The sequence below is a fragment of the Rhizophagus irregularis genome, chromosome 22, assembly GCF_026210795.1.
Source record: "Rhizophagus irregularis chromosome 22, complete sequence".
NCBI lineage: Eukaryota > Fungi > Glomeromycota > Glomeromycetes > Glomerales > Glomeraceae > Rhizophagus > Rhizophagus irregularis.
Genome location: NC_089450.1, coordinates 3,251,472 through 3,275,191, shown reverse-complemented (window position 1 = coordinate 3,275,191; position 23,720 = coordinate 3,251,472). Strand labels below are relative to the sequence as shown.

The 23,720-nt window shown below is 24.6% G+C and overlaps 3 protein-coding genes across 3 annotated transcripts; all 3 read left to right on the top strand.

Moving 5' to 3' along the window:
• Positions 1–6,266: 6,266 nt before the first annotated feature.
• Positions 6,267–7,639, top strand: OCT59_014875 (uncharacterized protein; the record flags this gene model as incomplete). The annotated part of the gene is made up of 3 exons (XM_066150304.1): positions 6,267–6,286; positions 6,420–6,624; positions 6,710–7,639. 3 exons carry the CDS (start codon positions 6,267–6,269, stop codon positions 7,637–7,639), a joined length of 1,155 nt encoding a protein of 384 aa, XP_066002483.1.
• A 6,686-nt stretch (positions 7,640–14,325) lies between these two features.
• OCT59_014874 (uncharacterized protein) lies at positions 14,326–16,113 on the top strand (the record flags this gene model as incomplete). Its single annotated transcript, XM_066150303.1, has 2 exons — positions 14,326–14,896; positions 15,995–16,113. The coding sequence occupies 2 exons, from the start codon at positions 14,326–14,328 to the stop codon at positions 16,111–16,113; spliced, it is 690 nt and encodes a 229-aa protein (XP_066002482.1).
• A 1,453-nt stretch (positions 16,114–17,566) lies between these two features.
• On the top strand, positions 17,567–18,104 carry OCT59_014873 (uncharacterized protein; the record flags this gene model as incomplete). The annotated part of the gene is made up of 2 exons (XM_066150302.1): positions 17,567–17,642; positions 17,707–18,104. The coding sequence occupies 2 exons, from the start codon at positions 17,567–17,569 to the stop codon at positions 18,102–18,104; spliced, it is 474 nt and encodes a 157-aa protein (XP_066002481.1).
• Positions 18,105–23,720: the final 5,616 nt, after the last annotated feature.

The window sequence follows — 23,720 nt, the reverse complement described above, 5'->3', positions numbered from 1 at the left end:
AGGAAAATCGTAGAAATGTATCAATTACTTTAGCTCAGCTTCATGCTGAAGAATTGACTGCACAATTGAAAAAAAAGAAAAAAGTGACTAACAAAAAAGCACAACATTCTCATATTCAAAGTAAGTATCTCTTTATATATATACATCTTTATTATACAAATAAAATTACTAATTTTTAACTAATTTACTAAAAAAAGTCCCAAATATCGAAAATGCAAATATTTCAAAAGACTTTCCATTAATTAAGGGAGATTATGTATTTGTTATATATGGAGATCAAATGTGCGTGGGAAGGGTTATTGCGGTTTACTTTGAGGCTTATGGAAATCATTGCTATACCGAAGAAGCAATAACGGATTTGGATGATATATCTTATATATCTTTACATGTTTATATTCCAATCCATCGTTTGTTTAGTGATTTAACCAGAGAAGAATGTAATCTTTTAACACACCACCTTGCTTCTAATATTGTTTATCATATTGGACCAACTAATGTATTAATTGAAGAAAATGTATTGAAATTGCTAGGAAATGAAAAGCAGTATTATTATGATTACTTTGGTCGAAAGGATATAATTGAAAAAATACAATAGAAATACTTTTTACAATAAAATACAATAATACACATTATAAAATTTGTGACTTATAAAGTTAATTAATTTTTTTATTTAAAAATTTTTTTTCGATAAACGTAAAGTTTGATCAACAAAAACAATAGGTAAATCACATGATGATCGGAGGTCAGGAAATTAATTTGCGTATTTTTTCCGATTATCCAAAGTAAGGAGGTAATTTTGCGTACTGAACTTATAAAAAACCCTTGCGTACAGCTATTAGTAAAAAGTTCAGAAGTCACCTTACCTTTTTATATATATTTCGGGGTCCTACTATAACTGATCATTTTACGCTAAGATATTTACATCGTGTTTTTGGACAGCAATTAGACAATACTGTTTTATAATATTGTATGACCAAATAAATTTTAAAGGACTGTCCATGATTTCTACATTTTTATTAATATCATTATAGTAAATATGAAATGGAAATATCCATGCTGATCGAGATCGAAAAGAAAATAATTCGTTAGGTTTTCCAAGAAAATAAAAGAAAAATAGATTCAACCGCTGCAATTAGCGCAATATATCCAGAGGGATTCAATAAAGACAAATTAAATCTTTATATTTATTACATACTTTTTATTCATTCTATTATACTATTTATTATTATATATCCAATTATTCAGTAAACATTCTTTTTTATGAGTTAAATGTATTTTTTTATTATTAAAAAAGATGGTAAATCTGAATATAATGTAAATCAGATTATGATGAAATATATTATGTGATATTTGGGTTGTCATAAGTTTAATATAATTACTCATATCAGTCACATTTATAAAAGTTACTCATGTGAATAAAATTACTCATGCAAACAGTTATTTCTTATGTGAGTTTATTATACGGTAACATAAATAATATAATTATGTCACAAATACCTTTAGTTTTTAGGTTCTCTTCTCTTTTAAATAATCTTGAACATCATGGTTGAGGACCCCGAGCTATACATAGAAAGGTCAGGTCCTGGTTATTTGCTTAGAATGAGCCAAATCATGTAGATCGTTTCCATTTGTGGATAATGCCGACCAGAATTGCATAATGCCGGCCCTGAAGAAATGCGTAGAGCTAATAGTAAATGTGTGCCGATCCCTGACCTATATATTTATAACTCATGGTTGAGTAATATTCCCTTTTCTTTACATTTTCTTTTAGGTATGTAGGTTAGGAGTGTGGTAGTAGTGTGTATCTCTTGCTCTTTTCCCTTTATTTCCCTTTTCCCTATTCCCTTGTTCGCCTTTCTTTCCCGTTTCCTTTCCTTTCCCCTTTCTCTTATTTCTTCTTTCCCCTTTCCCTTTTCCTTCCCTTTCCCTCCCCTCATTTTCCCTCTTTACATTTCTTTTCCTTTCCCCTTCGCCTCTCTCATTTTCCCTTTCCTATTTCCCTTTCTCTCTTTCCTTCCCTGATCAATGTTGCTGCACCTCAACGTTGGTGATCAGTTGACAACAAGCTTTTTAAAGAATTGGCTGAGTCAGTAACAATTTGCTCACTTTTATTAAATATATATTTAATTATAAATTAAAAATAAAATTTTATTTAATTTCTCATCTATAATTATTATTCTGATTATTACAAATATATTAATAACATGATTCAAAGTAAGCCTTGTGGAATAACTCAAAATCCAGAAATATGATGATTTTGAATAATACAGTATATGCAAAAAATGTAATTATGCATGTTATGCAATGTATTTTCGACATAAATTTACAGATTAGACTAGTGGTAATGATGAAAATACTCGGACGAGCGTAAATCTGATGATGAAAATTCTGAAATCTGTTCACATCCTGGATAAGATGTCACTGACTCACTGCAATTGGAATGTTGTGTGATCTTAATAATTATATCCAATTTTGTATCAACAAAGTGTGAGATTTAAAGAATTTATCATTTATTTTTTGAATTTACTCCCTGGATAATTCGATACTGCCTCATCAAGGCATGGTTTAGCAATTGTTATAACTAATTCTAGAGGTTGGACCCGATTAACATTAATTGATTAACGATTTAGACTTTTATTCGGTTAAGGTACCTCAAAAACCGATCCATAATTCGACCCTGGGAATTTAGGTCACGTGTCATCAAAACCGTAAACGGATCAAATAAAAAAAAATAAAAATTTTTTTAATATTAGCCAATTAATTAATCGGCTAAGACCCTTGGTTAATAAGTTTTATTCAGTTAAGTTTCAACTTCCTAAACAGTTCACTAAGTTGAGATTTGATGTTTATAAATAAATCCTACATTATTATGTTTATTGCTTATTTAGAATTATTAAATAACTGCTGAAATTACAGAAAGGATAAATTTGTTATATCTATTATAACGGATGATGTAAGCTTAAAAATTTTGCTTTTTGTTTGAAATCTCTAAAAAATTTTTATTTATTTAGCCTTCCTTTTCAAAAAAAAATACTAAACTAGAAAACTCATCTCGTATTAGACTCTAAAATCAGCGGAATAAGGAGGTTGTAATGCAGAAAAAAGTGAACGTTCCAACAAATTACCTTTCTAATAACTTCATTATATAGCTTTTTTACCTTCTCTACAAATTTACTTAAGGATCCAAATATTATATTGAATTTAAATATTTTGACGAATAAAAAAAATGTTCAGTCTTTAAATAAAGTCAAAAATTGGCACCCAAAATCTAAATACATTTAAAAGGTTAAAAACAAATAATTTAATATTTTAATAAATAGATAAATTACATGTTTAGCTTCTTTCTATTTGTATATCTGACAAAATTTATATGATAGTTTGTGAGAAATCATAAAATTTTGTCTGTTTTTGTTCGGCCCGTGGTCATGTGATGATTGACAATTTTTAGTCTAATATCGCTTATAACTACCCTTAAGTATTAAGAAAATTTTCTGTTTTATAATTTTTGCTACATAACAAAAAGACTTGATAATTGATATACATTCCAGTTTCCAGATATTCAAAATTTGTTTGTCATATATGCAAATGCTTGCACATGTGATGATCAACATTTTGCATATAATTATTACCATATATATACCCATACTAATAAAAGCGTTCAATAAAAAAAAACATTTCAGTGATGATGAAGGTAATAATCATTTATATAGCACAAATAATTAATACAATTAGTATTAAGATTTTTAAATAAATTTGCAATATAATAAACTAGTTTCCAGTAGTATTGAAGAATTTGAAGAAAGTACTGAAGAATCTAAAGGTATATTAAACTAACTGAAGTATTAAATTTTTTTTGTAATAATTTAAATACTGTATATAATTTTTCCTTATATTATACACAAATTAATATAATTTAAACTATCTATATTACACAAAAATTATTTTAAATAATTTAGCTCGTAAGTTAATAAATTATCTTATAATTGAATAATAATGGAATCGCTTATTATTTTTATTATATTTCATGTAACTAAATAATTCTTAATGATAATAATACTATAGTCCGTAAGTTATCAGTAATTTTAAATATTTAGTTCTTTACTTTATTTATTTATAAAATATTCAAATAACTAAATTCTTTGTTTAAATAATTAATTATATTACAGATGGTAAGTTACAACATTATATTTATTTGACTAATATTTTATATAATAATTCAACTAATTATATTCTTAATTTAAATAATTAGATTGTAAGTAATATATTTAATTTACAGTAAATACTATTGTATTATGTTTACATCTAATTAATTAATAATTAATAATATTACAGGGTGTAAGTTATATTTATATTTCTATTATTTATAATTTAAACTAACTAAACAGTTTATTTATAAAATTATTTTATAGATGGTAAGTTCAGTTATTTATTTAATTCTATTATTAATTATTTATATAATATTTACATATAATTTAAACTAACTAAATTCTTTATTTAAAAAATTATTTAAAAATATAGGGAGTAAGTTATTTATTTAATTCTATTATTACTTATTGTTATAATATTTACATATAATTTAAACTAACTATTTTTTTTTATTTAATAGATGGTATGTTATAAGTTATTTATTTAATTCTATTCTTACTTATTTATATAATATTTACATATAACTTAAACTAACTGAATTCTTTATTTAATAGATCGTAAGTTATAAGTTATTTATTTAATTCTATTATTACTAATTTATATAATATTTACATATAATTTAAACTAACTAAATCTTTATTTAAAAAATTATTTAATAATATAGAGAGTAAATTATTTATTTAATTCTATTATTACTTATTTATATAATATTTACATATAATTTAAACTAACTAAATTCTTTATTTAAAAAATTTTATTTAGTTAGTAAGTCATAAGTTATTTATTTAATTCTATTATTATAATATTTACATATAATTTAAACTAACTAAATCTTTATTTAAAAAATTATTTAATAATATAGCGGGTAAGTTTATTTATTTAATTCTATTATTACTTATTTGTATAATATTTACATATAATTTAAACTATCTAAATTCTTTATTTAAAAAATTATTTTGTAATTTCTTTTTAGCATGTAGGTTATAAGTTATTTATTTAATTTTATTATATTTATATAATCTTTACATATAATTTAATTAACTAAATTCTTTATTTAAAAAATTATTCAAATATTTTAGTACGTAAGTAATGCTATTGTATTTATATAATATTTACATATAATTTTAAACTAACTAAATTCTTTATTTAAAAAATTATTAATAATATAGGGCGTAAGTTATTTATTTAATTCTACTATTACTTATTCATAAAATATTTACATATAATTTAAATTAACTAAATTCTTTATTTAAAAAATTTTATTTAGTTAGTAAGTCATAAGTTATTTATTAATTCTATTATTACTTATTATTATAATATTTACATATAATATAAACTAACTAAATTCTTTATTTAAAAAATTATTAATAATATAGGGCGTAAGTTATTTATTTAATTCTACTATTACTTATTCATATAATATTCATATATAATTTAAACTAACTAGTAGATTCTTCATTTAAAAAATCATTTTGTAATTTTATTTAGATGGTAAGTTATAAGTTATTTATTTAATTCTATTATTACTTATTGTTATAATATTTACATATAATTTAAACTAACTAATTTCTTTATTTAATAGATCGTAAGTTATAAGTTATTTATTATTACTTATAATATAATATTTACATATAATTTAAACTAACCAATTTCTATATTTAATAATTTAGAACGTAAGTTATTTATTTAATCCTACTATTACTTATTTACATATAATTTAACTACCAACTAAATTCTTTATTTAAAAAATTATTTAATAATATAGAGCGTAAGTTATTTATTTAATTCTACTATTACTTATTTACATATAATTTAATTAACTAAATTCTTTATTTAAAAAATTATTTAATAATATAGAGCGTAAGTTATTTATTTAATTCTACTATTACTTATTTACATATAATTTAAACTAACTAAATAAAAAATTATTTAATAAAGTAGGGTGTAAGTTATTATCTAATCCTACTATTACGTATTTACATATAATTTAAACTAACCAAATTCTTTATTTAAAAAATTATTTAATAATATAGGGTGTAAGTTATTTGTATTTCTATTTTTATATATTTTATATAAATTTTGTTAATTGAATTCTTTCATTTAAAATTCTGCTTCTTTAGATGGTAAGTTGTAAATATAGGTTATTATTATATATACTAAAACATATATTATATTAAATTTCTATTTAAATTTTAGAGTAAGTGTTACTAATTTTAATACGAGTTAGTTTTTAATATAAACTTCAATATAATTTTAATTATTTAAATTTATAGATTTGGAGAAAGTGAAAATACAGTTTTGAATAATTTTATTTTGGAAAAAAGTTTAGTATGGATTCCTTATTATAAATTTAAAAATGTTGAATATCTTGATAGAGGAGGATTTGGTACTATATACAAAGCTATTTATAAAGATTGTGAAGTAGTTCTTAAATGTTGTAATAATTTAAATGAAAATTTAAATGAATTTTTAAATGAAGTATGATAATATATTATTTATTATTTAAATTAAATTATAATAAGTTATAATTTATTTATACTAATGTATTATTATTTTTTTATAGTGGAATTATCATAAAAGTTGTTCAGGTTCAAGTAATATTATTAATTTTTATGGATTTACAAAAGATCCAAATATTTTGAAATATATGGCAGTAATGGATTATGCAAATGAAGGTAATTTAAGAAGAAACTTAACAAGAATAATTAAAAATACTTGGTATCAAAAATTATATATGTTATATGAAATTATTAATGGACTTGAGGATATACATAAACAAAATCTTATTCATTGTGATTTTCATGATGGCAATATTTTAAATCATAATAATCATAATAATAATAATAATAATAAAGTAGAGTATAAAGTAGATGAAGTTTATATTAGTGATTTAGGATTATGTCAACCTGCAAAATCATTTTTGAAAAAATATGATATTTATGGTGTTATACCATTTATGGCACCTGAAGTTTTAAGAGGCAAATCTTATACACCAGCTAGTGATATATATAGTTTTTCTATGATTATGTGGGAATTTACGTCTGGAGTACCACCATTTAATAATAGAGCCCATGATATTCAACTTAGTTTAACAATTTGTAAAGGTGAACGTCCTGAAATTATTGAAAATACTCCACAATGCTATATAGATTTAATGAATAAGTGTTGGAATGAAGATCCATTAAAAAGGCCATCATCTGAAGAAGTGTGCGATATTTTTTATGGATGGGTTCATTCTCCTTATAAAATTGAAAATATTAATGAATTAAAATGCAATCTTATGGAATTTATAAATGCACCAATTAAGCATAACAATCTTGCTACTAAATTTCATCCACAAACATGCTATACAAGTCGCTTACTTGACTTTACTAGTAAAGAATTGAATGAAATTCTTGAAAGTGAAGATTCACAAACTTATCACATAAGCTATTCCTCTACTGATATAACTGAAGATTTGGATGATTGTACAATTATAAATATGGGTAATTAGGTATGTAATGAAACACTAATTTTGCAAATTATTTATATGGATTAATTTTTATTTATTAATCATTTAGATATTATTATTAAAAGATTTATAGTATTTTTTTAAGTGATATTTGATATGATTATTCAGCAGAAGTTATTTTTTATTTTATTTTTAGATTTATTTAAACACTAAGACTAGAATAGTAAAATATTTACAAGTTTCTTAATTTGTAATTTAAATAATTCTTTTTTTTATTTATATTCCCTTTATTTTTATTTTACTTAGAGTTATTTAAACATTAAGGCTAGAGTAGTAGTAATATTTTATAAGTTTCTTAGTTTGTAATTTAAATAAATCTTTTTATATAACTTTAATTATCAAAATTTTGCCATACATTTCTACAATGCAATTCTACAAAAATAAATGTCCAGAAAAAATTTGATACTTAAAATTTTTGACATATCTGGATTTTATCTATGATTTGTCCCGAATTTGTCCAATATAAAATATTGTTATATTTTTATAATAAAACTTTAGGTTATTATTATTAAGAACAGTAGTAATGATGATTAACTTTTTGTAATAAATTTTATGAAAATATTTCTAAACAAATTCTGAACAAAAATAAGCATCCAGAAATAAGTGTATAATTCTTTAGACAAATTTTCTGGACAATTTCTGGACATTTATTTTTATAGGGTAAAATAAAATATTCAATTAATACTTATCACTATTTTTGTTATTATTAAACATATAAATAAATAATTTGTTGGAATTTTTAAATGTATGATTTATTATTATAGCAATAAAAAGTTAGTGAACATTTAAAAAATTTAAATTTTTTAAATAATAAATACCTTTATTATTTTCTTCATTAATATTATGAAGTAATAATGGATGAATTACTAGGTTTAGTAATAAATTACTAAATGTAAATGATCTACTAGAAGTTGAGATATTGGGTATTTTCTTTATTTTTCTTTATCTGCTTCTTTAAATGCTGCTTTAATTCTATTCCTTTATAACCAGATTCTTCTATTTCATTTTTACAGCTTCTAATAAACTTATAACAAAAAGTAAATATATTGCATAATTCATTAGCTGTTTGTTTTTCATTTGAATTAGTACTTATACATTTATAAGCCAATTTCTTACAAATTCAGAGTTCCTTTCCCAAATTCTGGTTTGAGCCCATTACATATGGCTTATGCTAAACTTAAAGGTGGTTTTCCAGAGTACAATTCAGCTATAATTACACTAAAACTATAGATATCAGACTTCTGATGTAATATATCAAAATACTTTATCATCATCAGTAATGTTTTGGGAATTAAGATTCTCAAAGATTCTTGTTAATTAAATTTATAAGGATCCTTAAGGAATCATTTCCACCTCTAAAAATTCTTGATAAAAAATTTTATAAATTCTTAAGGATTCATAAATTTTTAAGGATCCTTAGAGGATTCTATAACCAATTTAAGGATCTTTAAAGATTCTTTCCATCTATGAAGGATCCTTGAGAATTCTGGTCTCCAAAACATTACTGATATTTGCCAGTCCAGATAATCTAAAGTCTAAAATGAAAGATAAAACAGCATAAATTTGTAAGATATTTCCACTATGAAAATACTTATGAAAATATCTGATTTATGTAATCTTTACATGTTATATCATGAATTAATTTTATTTTCCAATAAAATATTCTTGAAATTATTTGAAAGAATGCTTCTCAAATTTTCTTCCTCAGCAAATTGTATAGTCATCACATAACTTCTGGGTTTTTAGTTAATATATAATTAATCTTCCAAACTTAGATACTTCTCAATGTATTTAAGCTACATTAATTTTTAAACAAAAATAATTTTGATGATCCTCAATATTAGACAATAAAAATGTAATAAATAAAGTTATAAATATATCAAGATAAAGAAACTTACTATATAACTAATATATTTTGTGAACCATTTAATCTTTCAAAGCAACTTTTATTGATTCATTTTCTGCCAACTTTTATCATTATTTTATGATACTTTGATCTACCATCAATCCATGTTGCAGAATATACCTTAGCAAGTCCACCTTTATTTATTTCTTTTACATCTGTAAATCTCTCATTCAAAAATTGGTACGAACATTAAAAAGTTTTATTTGGTTTACTATGCAATAATTTGATAAATACTTCTTTTAAGACAAAATGTAATAGATATGTTCTTTAATAATATTGATAATATTTGTTATGGGATACTTTATACAATAACTTCCAAATGTTTTTTTCATATAAAAATTGATAGTAATGTGTTTACAATCAGTGTAAAAGTTCCTTAATTGTGCACATTTGGAGGATAAATGAGAATTAATAAAATATAAATAATTTTATAAATAATATTTATTGAGCCTTAAAAATACTTTATTTTCGTTTTAAAAATTACTATATGGGTCAGAAATGAGTTTTTTGTTGGCGAAATGTATTCTTTTGCATTTATTTTATTTCAAAAGAGTGGTAATTAAAGTCTATTACAAATAACATGTATTGAGCACCGTAATGCTTAATTGAACAGTCTATACGCGTAGATCTCTAGCTTCCATCACATCAAGAATTCTCATCAAGATAGGACCACCCCTTCGTTTGGAATTATTATTTATTTTGCACTTGTTTCGCAAGTGTAATTAATTTAGTCAAGTGATAGTCTATCAGGTGATTTTTGGTATTACAAACAATGACATCGGAAATTATGAAATCATTTAAATTTGCAATCCATCAATAAGTTATAATCAAAGGTTATAGTCAAAGATCAAAGAAGTTATTTATTTTTATACATTAATTGTTAAATATGCAAGTTATAACGTTTGTAGAAAATATGAAGACACAAGATTCTCATTTTGTCAAGTATCCATCAAAGGTTCCGTTTCTTGATCAATCTGGTGTATCAATTAATATTGCTGTCTTTTCATAACCTTTGTTTAATGCATAAAATTCATAATATCTTGCATCAGTTAATCATTTGTGGATTAAATAATAGAATCAAGATATGGTTTATCACTATCATGTTGTTGAACATGTATTACATTTGGTTTACTAAATCTTGTTCTCCATCTATATCTAATATGTTTTATAATAAAAATTTTTAGCAAAATGTAAGATTATATTCGTTTCCCCTTATCCTTCATTAAGTATATATTAAATTTATTTTAAAGAAATGATACTTTTGATAATTTCTTTGTTAACATATTGTGTCAGTGTGGCTGTGGTGGTTGAGTTTGTGGTTGAGTATATTTGTGTGTGCTGTGCAAAATTACACAAAAATATGTAGATTATGGTATAATAAGAAAAAGAATTATAAATAGCCAGTGTATTCATTGATCTGAAATTTTTTTACCCCTTTTTTCCTTTTTTTCCTTTTCCTCTTTTATTTATTTATTTTTTTTCTCAATGTATTAACAAATTAAGGCTTCATTTTATTCAAGCATCTAATATTAAATCATTTATAAAATATTATTATTTATAAATATTTATAACATACTACTCTAATATAATAATAATTTTATATATGTAATTTGAACATGGAACACAGACAGTACAGTAATGTAATTATACACTAATAACTATTTATAACAGACACCACTCACATAATCTATTAATCTTTCAAATATCTTTGAAAGTTACTCAGTATCCAAAATCCCTACTTAAATAATTATTTCTTGCAAGAATTCTCGTCAATAATTACCCTTTCTTACCTAATAATGCAAAAAAATTTTTGGGATTTGAAAATTTTGAAAAATTGATTTCCTTTTAGGGTGACACAAGCTGCCTGTTTATTATATATTGACTTATCCATCAAAGGTATTGTCACCAAAGAGAGGATGTAAGAGACAAAAATTAGTAATAAAAGAACAAAAATAAGAAATAATCATGCAGTTGGTGTTTGTCCTTCTAAAAAATAGTAACTGAATTTTAAAATTCTTTTTTAAAACTCAACTAATTAATAAAAGAAAAAATAACACTACTAAATAATAATTAATAATTAAAAAAACAACTCTTTCTTCCACAAACTATTTCATAAATTACTGCCGAAATTCATTAATAGAAAATGGATAAAAATAAAACCAATCAATTACTATGGCGTCGACTGCAGATCATGACATGGGACAAAATAGCACTAATAGTAAGGAGTCGATGCACAAGCCAAAAAAGGCAGAAGAAAACCTTGAGCATACTATACAGAATTTAGAGAGTGGACAAGTATTTGTTTATTACATCCTAATGCAAAAATTCCATCAGTGAATACAATTGCATGATATTATAAATTTTAGAAGACTGGTGATATAGATTCGAATGGCAGCATTGTGATATAAAGTATATTGTTATCTTTATTATTTAGCATAAATAGTATTCAAATTCAATGCAGATAATAGTTATAAACTATAGTAGTGCAATCTACCATAGTAGAAATTTAATATACTGATTATGAGTGCAATGTTTCTAAAATACTTAATATTTAAAAATTTATATATTTATTATCTTGAAATTAAAAAAGCATTTAAGCAAATAAGCTTATTTAATCTCCTTTACTCCCTATTTTTTATTAATTAGTAAGAAATAATCAGACATTAGAAATGAAAGTTAAGGATATTAACATTAAATCAAGACCTTTATTGCCTATAATACTGCATTTTATAATAGTATAGATTTTTTTGATTATATATGACTTTCTGATTTCCAATTATACATACAATTGAATACATTTAATTTCTATAATATTTGATAGAATATTATTCTAATTTAATTTTAAACAATATATTCAATTTAATATAATTATAATTGTGAAATTTTTTCATATTTATAATTATTTTAATTTATATATTTTAAACAAGATTTATTTACATTTTAAATATCCTATATTTCTTTCGAAATAATCAGTATTTAAATATGGAAAAGAAAAAGCATATGCTATCTATAAAAGAAGGGACAAATTCTCTAAATATTATTTTAATATTTTATTTAAAATACTTGCAAGATTAATAAGCATAATATCTAATGATTATAGATATCAAAAAAGTCTTATTGCAACTTTCTAACTATCTTACAAAGTCTATATATTGAAATCATAGAGAAACTTGACCTATTTAACATTTTCTAAATGAGTTTCATGATCTTTTGATCTTATCACAGGATCTTGGCAATGCTTATCTCCTTTTAAAAAAGATATACAAATAACTTATTATTTTCAAAGAACTTCTGGTGGAATATGAAAAGTTTGCCAATTTCAAGTAAATCAAAAACTTGATATTGTTAATAAAACAACCAATATTGTTTATAAAAAATTTGATATCATCAATTTATAAAAAGCAATGGCATATTTCAAAATGTCAAAAAATGTCAAAAAAATTTTATTCAATTTATAACTAATTTACTTTTAAAACAGAAAAATCAAATCACAATGGATATAGATTAATAGAAGTTCTGCAAATTAATAAAAACAAGCAAAGTATATACTTAAAATTTATGAGGTCCAGAAACTTTATGATTGCCTCTCTCATTCTAAGGGAAATAAATTATTTTTTTCTTTTTCCCCACATCTAATAGTTTTTCTCAGATTTCTTTTATCAAACTTAACAAAGTAGTAATAGTAAATAATGAAATGATGGAAGAATATCATGCACAAGATGGGATAGATCAAGGAGAGGCATGGTCACCATTATCTTCTTATTCTGCTGAGAATGCTGAAAAAAAATGATATATGGATGATTGACATTATAGTACTTTATACAGGAATTTACTCATAATAATATTGGTGATATTCAACCTTTTACTGTAGTTCAAAATATATTGTTTTAAAGAATGATAAAGTTTGAAGCTAATATTCCATCAACTGATACCATTCATAATGGTATGAAAAAATTCAAGAAGCTATCAAAGAATTGTATTATTTTTAATGTTTTAATAATGAATATATTATTAAACTTAAATTAATAAAAATTAAAACATTAGTTTCTTTATGTAGATTTGTGAGAAATGAGGGTATAAAAAAGTTTTAAAAATAATAACTCTCATTTATTAAAACCCTTATTTCCTTTACTATTTATATTAGTAATTACAAACTGAATTTTACTGATTTTTCAAATTATAAGCTTTAATAAGTAAGATTTTTGAGTTATTCTACAATTCAAATTTTAAAAGTTCTATTATTCTACAATTATCTTATATATATAGTTGCCAACTTTTCCAGCTTGTTCCACTTCAAAATGATCAGGAAGATATATCTAGGGATGGGGGTTAATTAACCACGGTTAATTAACCATGGTTAATTAACCGTTAATTTTGTTAGTTATGATTGATTTAAAATGGTTAATTAACCGTTATTTATAATTAGCCAATCAAAATGCAGAATTTAAATCATGTGATTAAATGATAATCCATTATTTTGTTACACAATTAAATATTAATTAATATAAATATTGATTAAATCTATGATCTACATATTGCATGATCTTTTTTTTAAGATAAATTTTTTTTAAAAAAACACTTTTTTTTTGCAAATTTATTGTTCATTATCATGGTAAAAAAAAAGGGAACTGTTTGGAAACATTGGACAATAATTACTGAAGCAGAAAGTAATGAAGAAAGTAGTAGGTCTAAGAAAAAAACACATCCTTCTGTACGTTGTAATTATTGTTCTAAAGTTTTTGAACAAGGTACAGCTAAAAGAATGCAAGTTCATCTTAATGATAGTTGTCCTAGAGCTCCAGAAAGTGCAAAAACAAAGAAACAACAAATTCCTGAACTATTAGAAACTTCTGATGCTACTACTTCTACTTTTATTCCTACAGTAAAAACATCAAAAAAGCATTTAAAAAATACAACAATTGAGAATTTTGTTGATCGTATGAGTGAAGAAGAACAAGATACTCTTGAAATTTTACTAGCTCAAGCATTATTTGCTGCTGGAGTTCCTTTTTCTTTTCTTGAAAATAATTATGTTATTCAGTTTTTTCAACAATTACGTCCAGCATTCAAATTACCTAATCGAAGAAAACTTGCTGATGAATTACTTGATGATGTTTTTGATGAAGTTAAAGCTGAATGTAATGAACAAATTTTACAAGCTAAATCTCTTACAATGGTTTCAGATGGTTGGTCTAATATTAATCGAGAATCAGTTCAAAATTTTGTTATTTGTACTCCAAAACCATTATTCTTTGATGCTATTTATTCTGGTGAAGAATTTCATACAGCTAAATGGGTTGCAGATGAAATTATTAAACAAATGGAAATTGTTGGTATTAATAAATTTTCAGCAGTTATTACAGATACAGCTAGTGTAATGAAAGCAGCTTGGCGAATTATTGAAGATAGTTATCCAAGTATTGTTTGTTTAGGATGTAATTCTCATGTAATGAATCTTTTAATTAGTGATATTTTAAAGATTGATCAAATTAAATCTGTTGTTGAAAATGCAAAAAAGTTGGTCAATTATTTTAAGGCACATGTACAGGCAACAGCTAAATTGAAACGTATTCAAAAAGAAAATTATTCTAAAGAAATTGCATTGGTTTTACCAGCACTTACAAGATGGGGAACACATCTTGCTTGTTTTCAATCACTTCAAAATTCAAGAACAGCACTTGAACAGGCTTTAATGGATATAAGAATTCGTCAAAATATGGATTTAACTTTAAGAGCTCATATTTTATCAGATGAGTTTTGGGAAGATTTAGATATAATAACAAAAATTATGGAACCAATGGTTTCAGCATTAAAGTTATTTGAATCAGATATTTCAATTCTTTCAAATGTTTATTCATATTTCAAAGAAGTAATGAATCAAATTAATCAAATAGATTGTAATTTTTCTGATAAACTTCAAGAACTTATTGCAAAGCGATGGGAATATACTTATCATCCTATTATGATAACAGCTTATATGTTAGATCCACAATTTTTGGAAAAAAGTAAAAATGATGAAGTTGAATCTATTGGTTATGTAGAATTTACAACATTTGTAAATAAAAGATTTAATCAGGAAGAAGCAGTAGAATTATTTGCTGAATTGGTAAATTTTCGTAATAAAAATTCACCTTATGATAATGAAATTATTTGGAAATCTGCTAATATTCTTAATTCATCTTTATGGTGGCAATCATGGCCAACTAGTAAACTTCAACAACTGGCTATTAAAATTCTCTCAATTCCTACATCTTCTGCAGCTGCAGAAAGAAATTTTTCTACTTTTGGTTTTATTCATAATAAAATTCGAAATAGATTGAAAAATGAACGTGTTAAAAAATTAGTTTATATTTATGGAAATCTTCGAATGTGTAATAGACTTGTAAAAATACAAAAAAAGAAACAGATTAGTAATTTTAATGAAAATGAAGAAGATAGTAATAATAGTTCTGATAATGAAAATAAAGAAGATGATAATAATAATAGTTCTGATAATGATAGTATATTTGGATTTGAAGCAAATGTTATTAATTTAGATGATGAAGAATAAATAAAATATATTAAAATTTTATAATATTTAATAAATTATAAATTTATTTTAACTTCCTTAAAATTATATATACAGGTTATTTATGGGTTAATTAACCGTTAACTAACCGTTAATTAACCGGTTAATTAACCAAATTCATAACTAACGGTTATTTTACCAACCCTAGATATATCACTCAATTTTTCACCTGTATTTGCTGTCCGTTCAACAGATAAACAGATCAATGAAAAAAACTGGGATGATTTGGTTAATCATATTAAGACAGCCTACACCAGAATGCATTGCCTACTACAATGAGCTAAATGCAGAATTTGCAGACTCATTCTTTATCACAGAACTATTTATCCTCATCTAAGATAAGCAATTAACAGCTAGCTGTATTAAAGAAAGTGATTGAAGCTTATTCAGCAATTATGCTGGAAAGAGGCCTTGTGGAGAAAAAACATAATAAATGACCAAAAATTTATTGAGGAATTATTTTATTTGAAGTTATTTCAGTTAATATTCAGTGATTCAACAATTACAAATTTTTATACTATGGTTTTAATTGTTTTTTCATAAAAAATAGTTTATTTCTATTAATTTATGGTGAATAATAGGAAAATCAGTTCTAAAAAGCCCATTTAGAAACCCATTCAAATTGATAAAAAAAATTCATGTATAGCAACTCCTATAGAAAGTCACAATGTGGATTGCCTAATTCTAACAATAAAAACATGGCGAAGGTGGTGTAATGATATGCTTCTCTTGGTATATGGGTTGAATCTTTTAATAAGAATGATATCCATTTATTGGTACTTCAACAAGCCTCAACTTTTATTAATAATAAGTTATATTTTATTATAAAAAACAAATAAATGCAATAAATTGTATTTTGCAAATTATTTAATAACTTTAAATGAAGCATTACATTTTCCAGCTTGAATTCAATCACTGACCAGAAATATCTAGCAATTATTAAAGCAGTAAAACATTTCTTACATCATGTAGGCTTGAAACCTTTCATAATAGTAACAGATCATTCAGCACTTAAATGGTTACAAACTTCCAAGATTTCTAAAGTGCACAGCAGGGCTAGATGAATAATGGAATTGCAACAATATGAATTTCTTTACCCTAAAACAGTTAACTTATAGATCATTTAATTGCTATTAGTAGAATAATATATAATTTAAATTAGTTAAACACTATTTACATACTTCTTCTATTGTTCTACCCTTTTTTTCAAATTTTTCAATAATTAAAACGATATACTGTAGAAATACCAATGACAATTTCTAAGAGAAAGGAATGGGAAACCAATAGACTTAAAATTAAAAATAGATAGGTAATACTACTGGTATTGCCTTGTGCCTATTCTCAAGAACGAATTCTCCATCAAGCTTTAAAGTATTAGGTGAACGTGAATTGAATTTTTCAATAATAATGATCAAACACACCTCTCAACAGCAGGATGATACTTACTAATGACAGCTCAACTAGTAAAGACCCACTCGTCATTTGTTACTGTTGTTGGAGTCGAGCAGTAAGTAAATTTGTTTTCCTACGTTCCCTTCCCTGTAACTTCTAGCACTAATTTGTCTTTTTTTGCAGTTAAAGTGAATCTCAGATTTTATCTAAATAAAGACGAATGTAAAATTCCACATTCAAGCAGTTCTTTCACTTTGTTGCGACAAGCCATCAAAGAAAAGTTTGAAAAGTTAGAAAAGACAGAAATAACTGATCTTTATTTTGAATATTTTCATGGCAATTCTAAAAAAAGAGAAATAGTTGAAAATGAGTTTCATTTCAATATGTTAGTAAATAATATTCAGCTGAATAATAAACAAGAACATACTATCAATTATCTAAAAGTTCAAGTAAAAGGAAAAAAGGCGTATGGTAATTGGAAAATAAAGGAAGTTGCAAAAATTTACAATGATGCATTTACATCCGTTGAAACACTACAGATTCAAAATAGATACTCTTTCAGAAGCGTCTCCTCTGCTTGAATCTAATAAACTGGATGACTTTGTTAAACAACTCAAGAAAAAATGTTACGCATTTCAAGCTATTACATCTAATAAAGCCACAATACACAAGTTTAATTAGATATACATATGGGACAGTATCTGCCTAATATATACAATAAATATAGGGCAGTCTCCAAAAATCCTGAGATTTCTTGAGGATCAAACAAATTATCTATCAGCACCTATAACAGTGTATGTTATATAAACCTATGAAGGTTTAATACAAGATTTTAATAAGCATAGAAGAGTAATAAGACCAAAATTATTACATGGTGGAACTTGGAAAGAGTCAGAAGAAGATATTCATGCATTATTAAAGAAATCTTCAATGTCTTGAAAGATATTTGGAATAATTCAGCATTTAATTCTGAAGCTGCAGGAACATTAAATGAAGGGATATATCAATCAACTGTTATAGTTTCTGCAATTTGAGCTTCACTAAAAAATCTCCCATAGACACCTCATTTTTTATTAGTACATCAGAAAAGCAAAATATCTAGTAAAACAGTTACAAAAAACTATGTAGATGGCACTGCATTCTATTGACCAAATCCTGGAAAACAAAAATATTTTAATTTCAAATTATTTATCAGAGCCAATAAAGATTTACATTCCTTTGATGAAGGCAATCTAGTTATGTTTAGTGGAAAATTTACATACTGAAAAGATATTAATGAATATCCCATGTTTGCAGATATTATGTTTGTAGGGAAATACTGTGAGAAGATTTTTGAACTTAAATATATATCAAATGTTATTGCTTAATTTGTAGTTAACAAAAAAAGACAGATAATGAGATAAAATTATCATGAAAGACTAATAATGGTGTATACTGTGTACTTCAAAGTCTCAAGCCTAATAAAGACCAGTTTGGAATTGTAGGTGTGCATGTAGCAGGTGATATTTTACACTTGAATGTTCTTATTCAGGAACAAATCCAATGTTCATACTAGACACTGCCATCTTAAATCTGCCAAAATTCCCATATAATTATTAATGAAAGTGTTGTAACTGAATTCACAGAAACTTCTTACTTTACAAAATATTATAATTATTAATTTATCTTTAATTTATCTTTACTATATCATGCATCAGTATCTTCATCAGTAAGATAAAAGTAGTACTACAGTTTCTACTCCAATGTAATAAGATTATGATTATTAGAGTTTCTTTTTTTGTAATTTATATTATTGTATCATTATTTTCTGTATCAATAAAATGACCCTGGTGACAAATTATACATTTATATAAGTAAATAAAAACTTTGTGTTATGAAAAATAACAAGCATATAACTTTTTTTTATTGTGATAATTCTAACAGATGAATCCATGCAGTTGCATTATGGTATTGATGCAAAAATTAAAACACTAATAAAATAATCTATTTAACACAGTAATTGGCATAAATTATCTAGTATCTCATAATGTGTTATTTCTGATCTCTAGGTTCAGAGTTAATCTATCTGCTCCAGAGGAAAAAAAAAATTTTTTAAAAATAAAAAAGGAGAGAAACTGTTGTTGCACAACCAATTGTAAAATACATTAATTTCAAATTGATATACAATAAAAGTAAAATATGCATTTATATGCAAGTTATGCATCAAAATTTATAATTATGTGCAGTTCTAAAAAAAAACTACACATACTACAAATGATAAAGTAATGAAAATGCTTAATAACAAAGCAAAAATTAAATTCACCTTCAGATTAGTTGAATCCTACAAAAAATCTTTCAAGAAAAGAATGATATATTTTGAAGTATATACGTGCCCCAGAGCTGAAGCCTACATACAAAAAAAGAAAAAACATAACGGTAGCTGCATTTTGTTAAAAAAATCTAAAAAATAAAAATACAAAAAAATGGTAGCCAAATCTGTTGCCAGGTTACACTTGATTTGCACACATGATCTGGATAATTATTTTCGGTATGGTATCCCTAAGGATTGGAAAAAATCCCTAGGGATATTAATTTAGTTATTAAATTTATTTATTATTTTCTTATTCATTATTAATTATATTTATTAATTTATATATTTAATGTATTTAATGTGTACTTCTCTAATATTATTGTATATATTATTTATTTCTCCGGTTAATAAAAATAAAACAACAATTTAAATACAAAATACAAAGACGCCTAATAAACAAAGTTAAATTATTTCCTCTCTAATCGATACCCTCGATACCCTAGTTCATTTTAAATCCATTTTTTTGATAAGATTCAATGGTGTATTCGATGTTCATCTTGTTTATTTGTGTGTATATTGATTTAATCATATTGAAAGTATTCAATGTTTTTGCTTTGATAAATATTGCGACACTACAAAAAATAAATAGAATTATCATTTCCCCTATCGAAACCTACCCATCTAAAAAAAATAGAAAAAGATTGAAACGTTGATAAACGTTTCATTAAAATAAATAATTCAAGAAGCCTTCACTCACCGAATTCTCACCGTTTCTAAAGAAATCAGAAGAAATGACCGTTTAAAAAGAAAAAATCAAAATGTTAGTAGATGTTTCACTACAGTAAAATAAAAATCTAAATAATTCTCCCACCAGTTTCTAGCGCGTCTCTTCTCATCTGAAGAAAAGAAAAGGTTGAATTTTTTTGTTTTCAATACACTTGTCGAAACAACTTGTAGTGCGAAATTATCCGAAAGATGGCATCTTCGTTATCTTTTTTCCTTTACCGTTATTCTGTAAGTATTTTACGTCTAGAGAGACTCAAAAAAAAAACTAAAAAAAAAGAAAATGAGCAGTTAGTAATGCTCGTTAATGTTAATATGTTAATATAAAAAAAAATCCAAAATAACTTCTTTTTTTTTATTACTAACCGGTATCCCACATCGAAAAAAACACCTAAAAAAGAAAAAAAAACGAACATTTAGTATTGTTCGTTAAAATAAAAAAATTGAAACAATTTTTTTTATGAAACTTTCTGGTATCCTGTTATTCCGCGTCAAAAAAAAAAAAATGCCTAAAAAAGAAAAAACGAACATTTAGTATTGTTCGTTAAAATAAACAAAAGAAAAAAATGTTTTTACCTACCAGTACTTTACATCCAGAAAGACTTGAAAATTGCATAAAAAAAGAAAACAAAACGAACAGTTCGTTAACTGTTAATATAAAAAATCAAAAAAAAAAATTTAATTTTCTTACTCATTGGTCCCACATTAAGAGAGGTTCAAAACCGCCTAAAAAAAAGAAATTAATAATGTTCATTAATATAAAAAAAAATCGAAAAAAAAAATTTCTTTTTTACTTACCAGTCCCACGTCCAGAGAGACTCGAAAAACCGCCTAAAAATGAAGAAAAATGAACAAGTTAGTAAATATAAAAAAAAAGTTGAATTATGCTAGAACTACGTATAATAATACGTTTCCTGAAAAAACACTCTGGAGCATATCCTTTGTTAGGATATTTCGGAATAGCATCTCATGAAATGCAACGGCGGAAATGAAAAGTAATAACAAAAATATATCCCGCCTGTTCATATTGTTATGATAAAAAGTAGTGATTCGCAATATTTTATTGTCTTTTAGACTTTACAACGATTTATTGACTTTTGTAAAGCAAAAGCGGATCTATGATCCTTTATATACTGTATTTTGATGGAAAACTTATTTATTAACGCTAATACAGTTGGAAGGAAAATTCTGATTCGAAATATAAATGGTATCATGTCTTTCTCTCGGAAGAAAAAACGTTAAGATCCGGGCTTGGCGCTTGTACCTAAAGAAAAAAAAGTTAGCATATTCTAATATTCCCCTCAACATGTTTAAGCAATGAAAACTTTTTTCGTAAATGTTTGACCTTAAGCTCTTAGCAAGAGAAGGTAGATTCAATTTTTATTAATAATAGTACATGTTGTCACGTCAGAGAAAGCGCCATAATACAGAGTTTAATTTCTGTATCTATCTACACGCTAAAATCTATCGAAGCTAACTACATTGATATTCTATCGACCACTTCTTGTTCGTGGCGCAGTTCGTCTCAAAGGCCTCACTAAGATATAGACTCGAAAGGTGGTAAACTGGCAGGTATTTATAAAAAATCGGACAGTCACACGTTTTATGCCCCTGATTTGCAATTGATCTTCCAGATTTCAGGAGACGCATGAGCTGAAATAGATCTACAAATCAAAACGATTTCACGAAAAACGATATCTGATATAAGTATTAGTTATTTACTGATCTAGTAGTATGTAAATAGGTTATCATCCAAAGGATGACACCTTATCGCACAATAAAGTTTTTACAGTAAACACTTATTTTATTAATGAAATTACTTCTTTAATATTCTATAAGTAAACTTATTGTATATATCACAATGAATTACACATATAAAATCTTATACTTATTTCTAAAATTATATATTTTAAATTTACTTGAAATACTTGTAATTTCTAAATAATTTGAATGAGATGTTTTTCATGAGTTTGATTCTAATCAATCTAATATTTTAGGTAATTAATTTATTACAATAAGCACAATAGGCTCATGAAATTGGTTGGAATTGATCTTAAAAAAAAGATTATTTGATGCCCGAATCTGGTCATAAGACTTTGTTGATGTTGAAAAAATTGCTGAAGAACCGACTGAGTCGAACCGGAAGCTTCTAGAAAGGATAAAGCCCGTGTGTTAATTGTTTAGTTATAATTTAATGTTATGTGACAAATGACGCGCGTCAGGTTGTTCAGGGGATCACATTTTTTATTGTAAAACCTTTTGTGATTGCCCGTTATTCTAATACACTAAATATATAAATTTGGCCGGAATTATGTTTAATTCTGGCCAAAATTAAAATTTCAATCGCATTTTTTTCCTTGAATTATATAATACTTTGTATAATAAAATTTAAAAATCCGCAGGATATTCGTAATTTTTCACATGACTTTAAAAAAATGAATGACAAATCTACAGTAACTGTTTCTAGAAATTCATGGTACACAAACTACACAATCGAACATGAAATTATTTAAATAAAGCTACAGTTTTCATTCCTTTCAAACTTAAAATTTTTTCCTTTTTTTTTATTTTTATATTAAAAAAAAACGTCTTTCAAAATTTTTAGCAGAATTATCTAGCGACTACGAAAAACTTTTTGAAACAGAAATTGGATGTGATGTTATTATTCATGCTGGAGAAGGACAAAATTCGAAGGAAATTCATGCTCATTCAAATATTTTGTGTATTAGGTCTCAATATTTCCGTTTAGCATTTTCTAATGAATGGGCTAAGAAAAGAGATGGAAAATTTATTTTTAAGAAACCAAATATTTCACCACAATTATTTAATATTATTCTTAGGTAATAATTTTAATAATTTATGATAAATTTTTTTATTCTCATGATTCAAATCTTTCTAATTGTTATCTTTATTAGATTCATTTATTGTGGAAATATTGTTTTAAAGAATTTACAAGGTCCTGATGTATTAGAGTTATTGATAGCTGTGGATGAGTTAAATATTAATTCGTTAGTTTCCCACATTCAAGAATTTTTGATTGAACATTTTTACAACAAAATCCAACTGGAATTCTTGAAACAATTTATCAGCATGAAACATTTACGGATTTATGGAATTTTTGCCT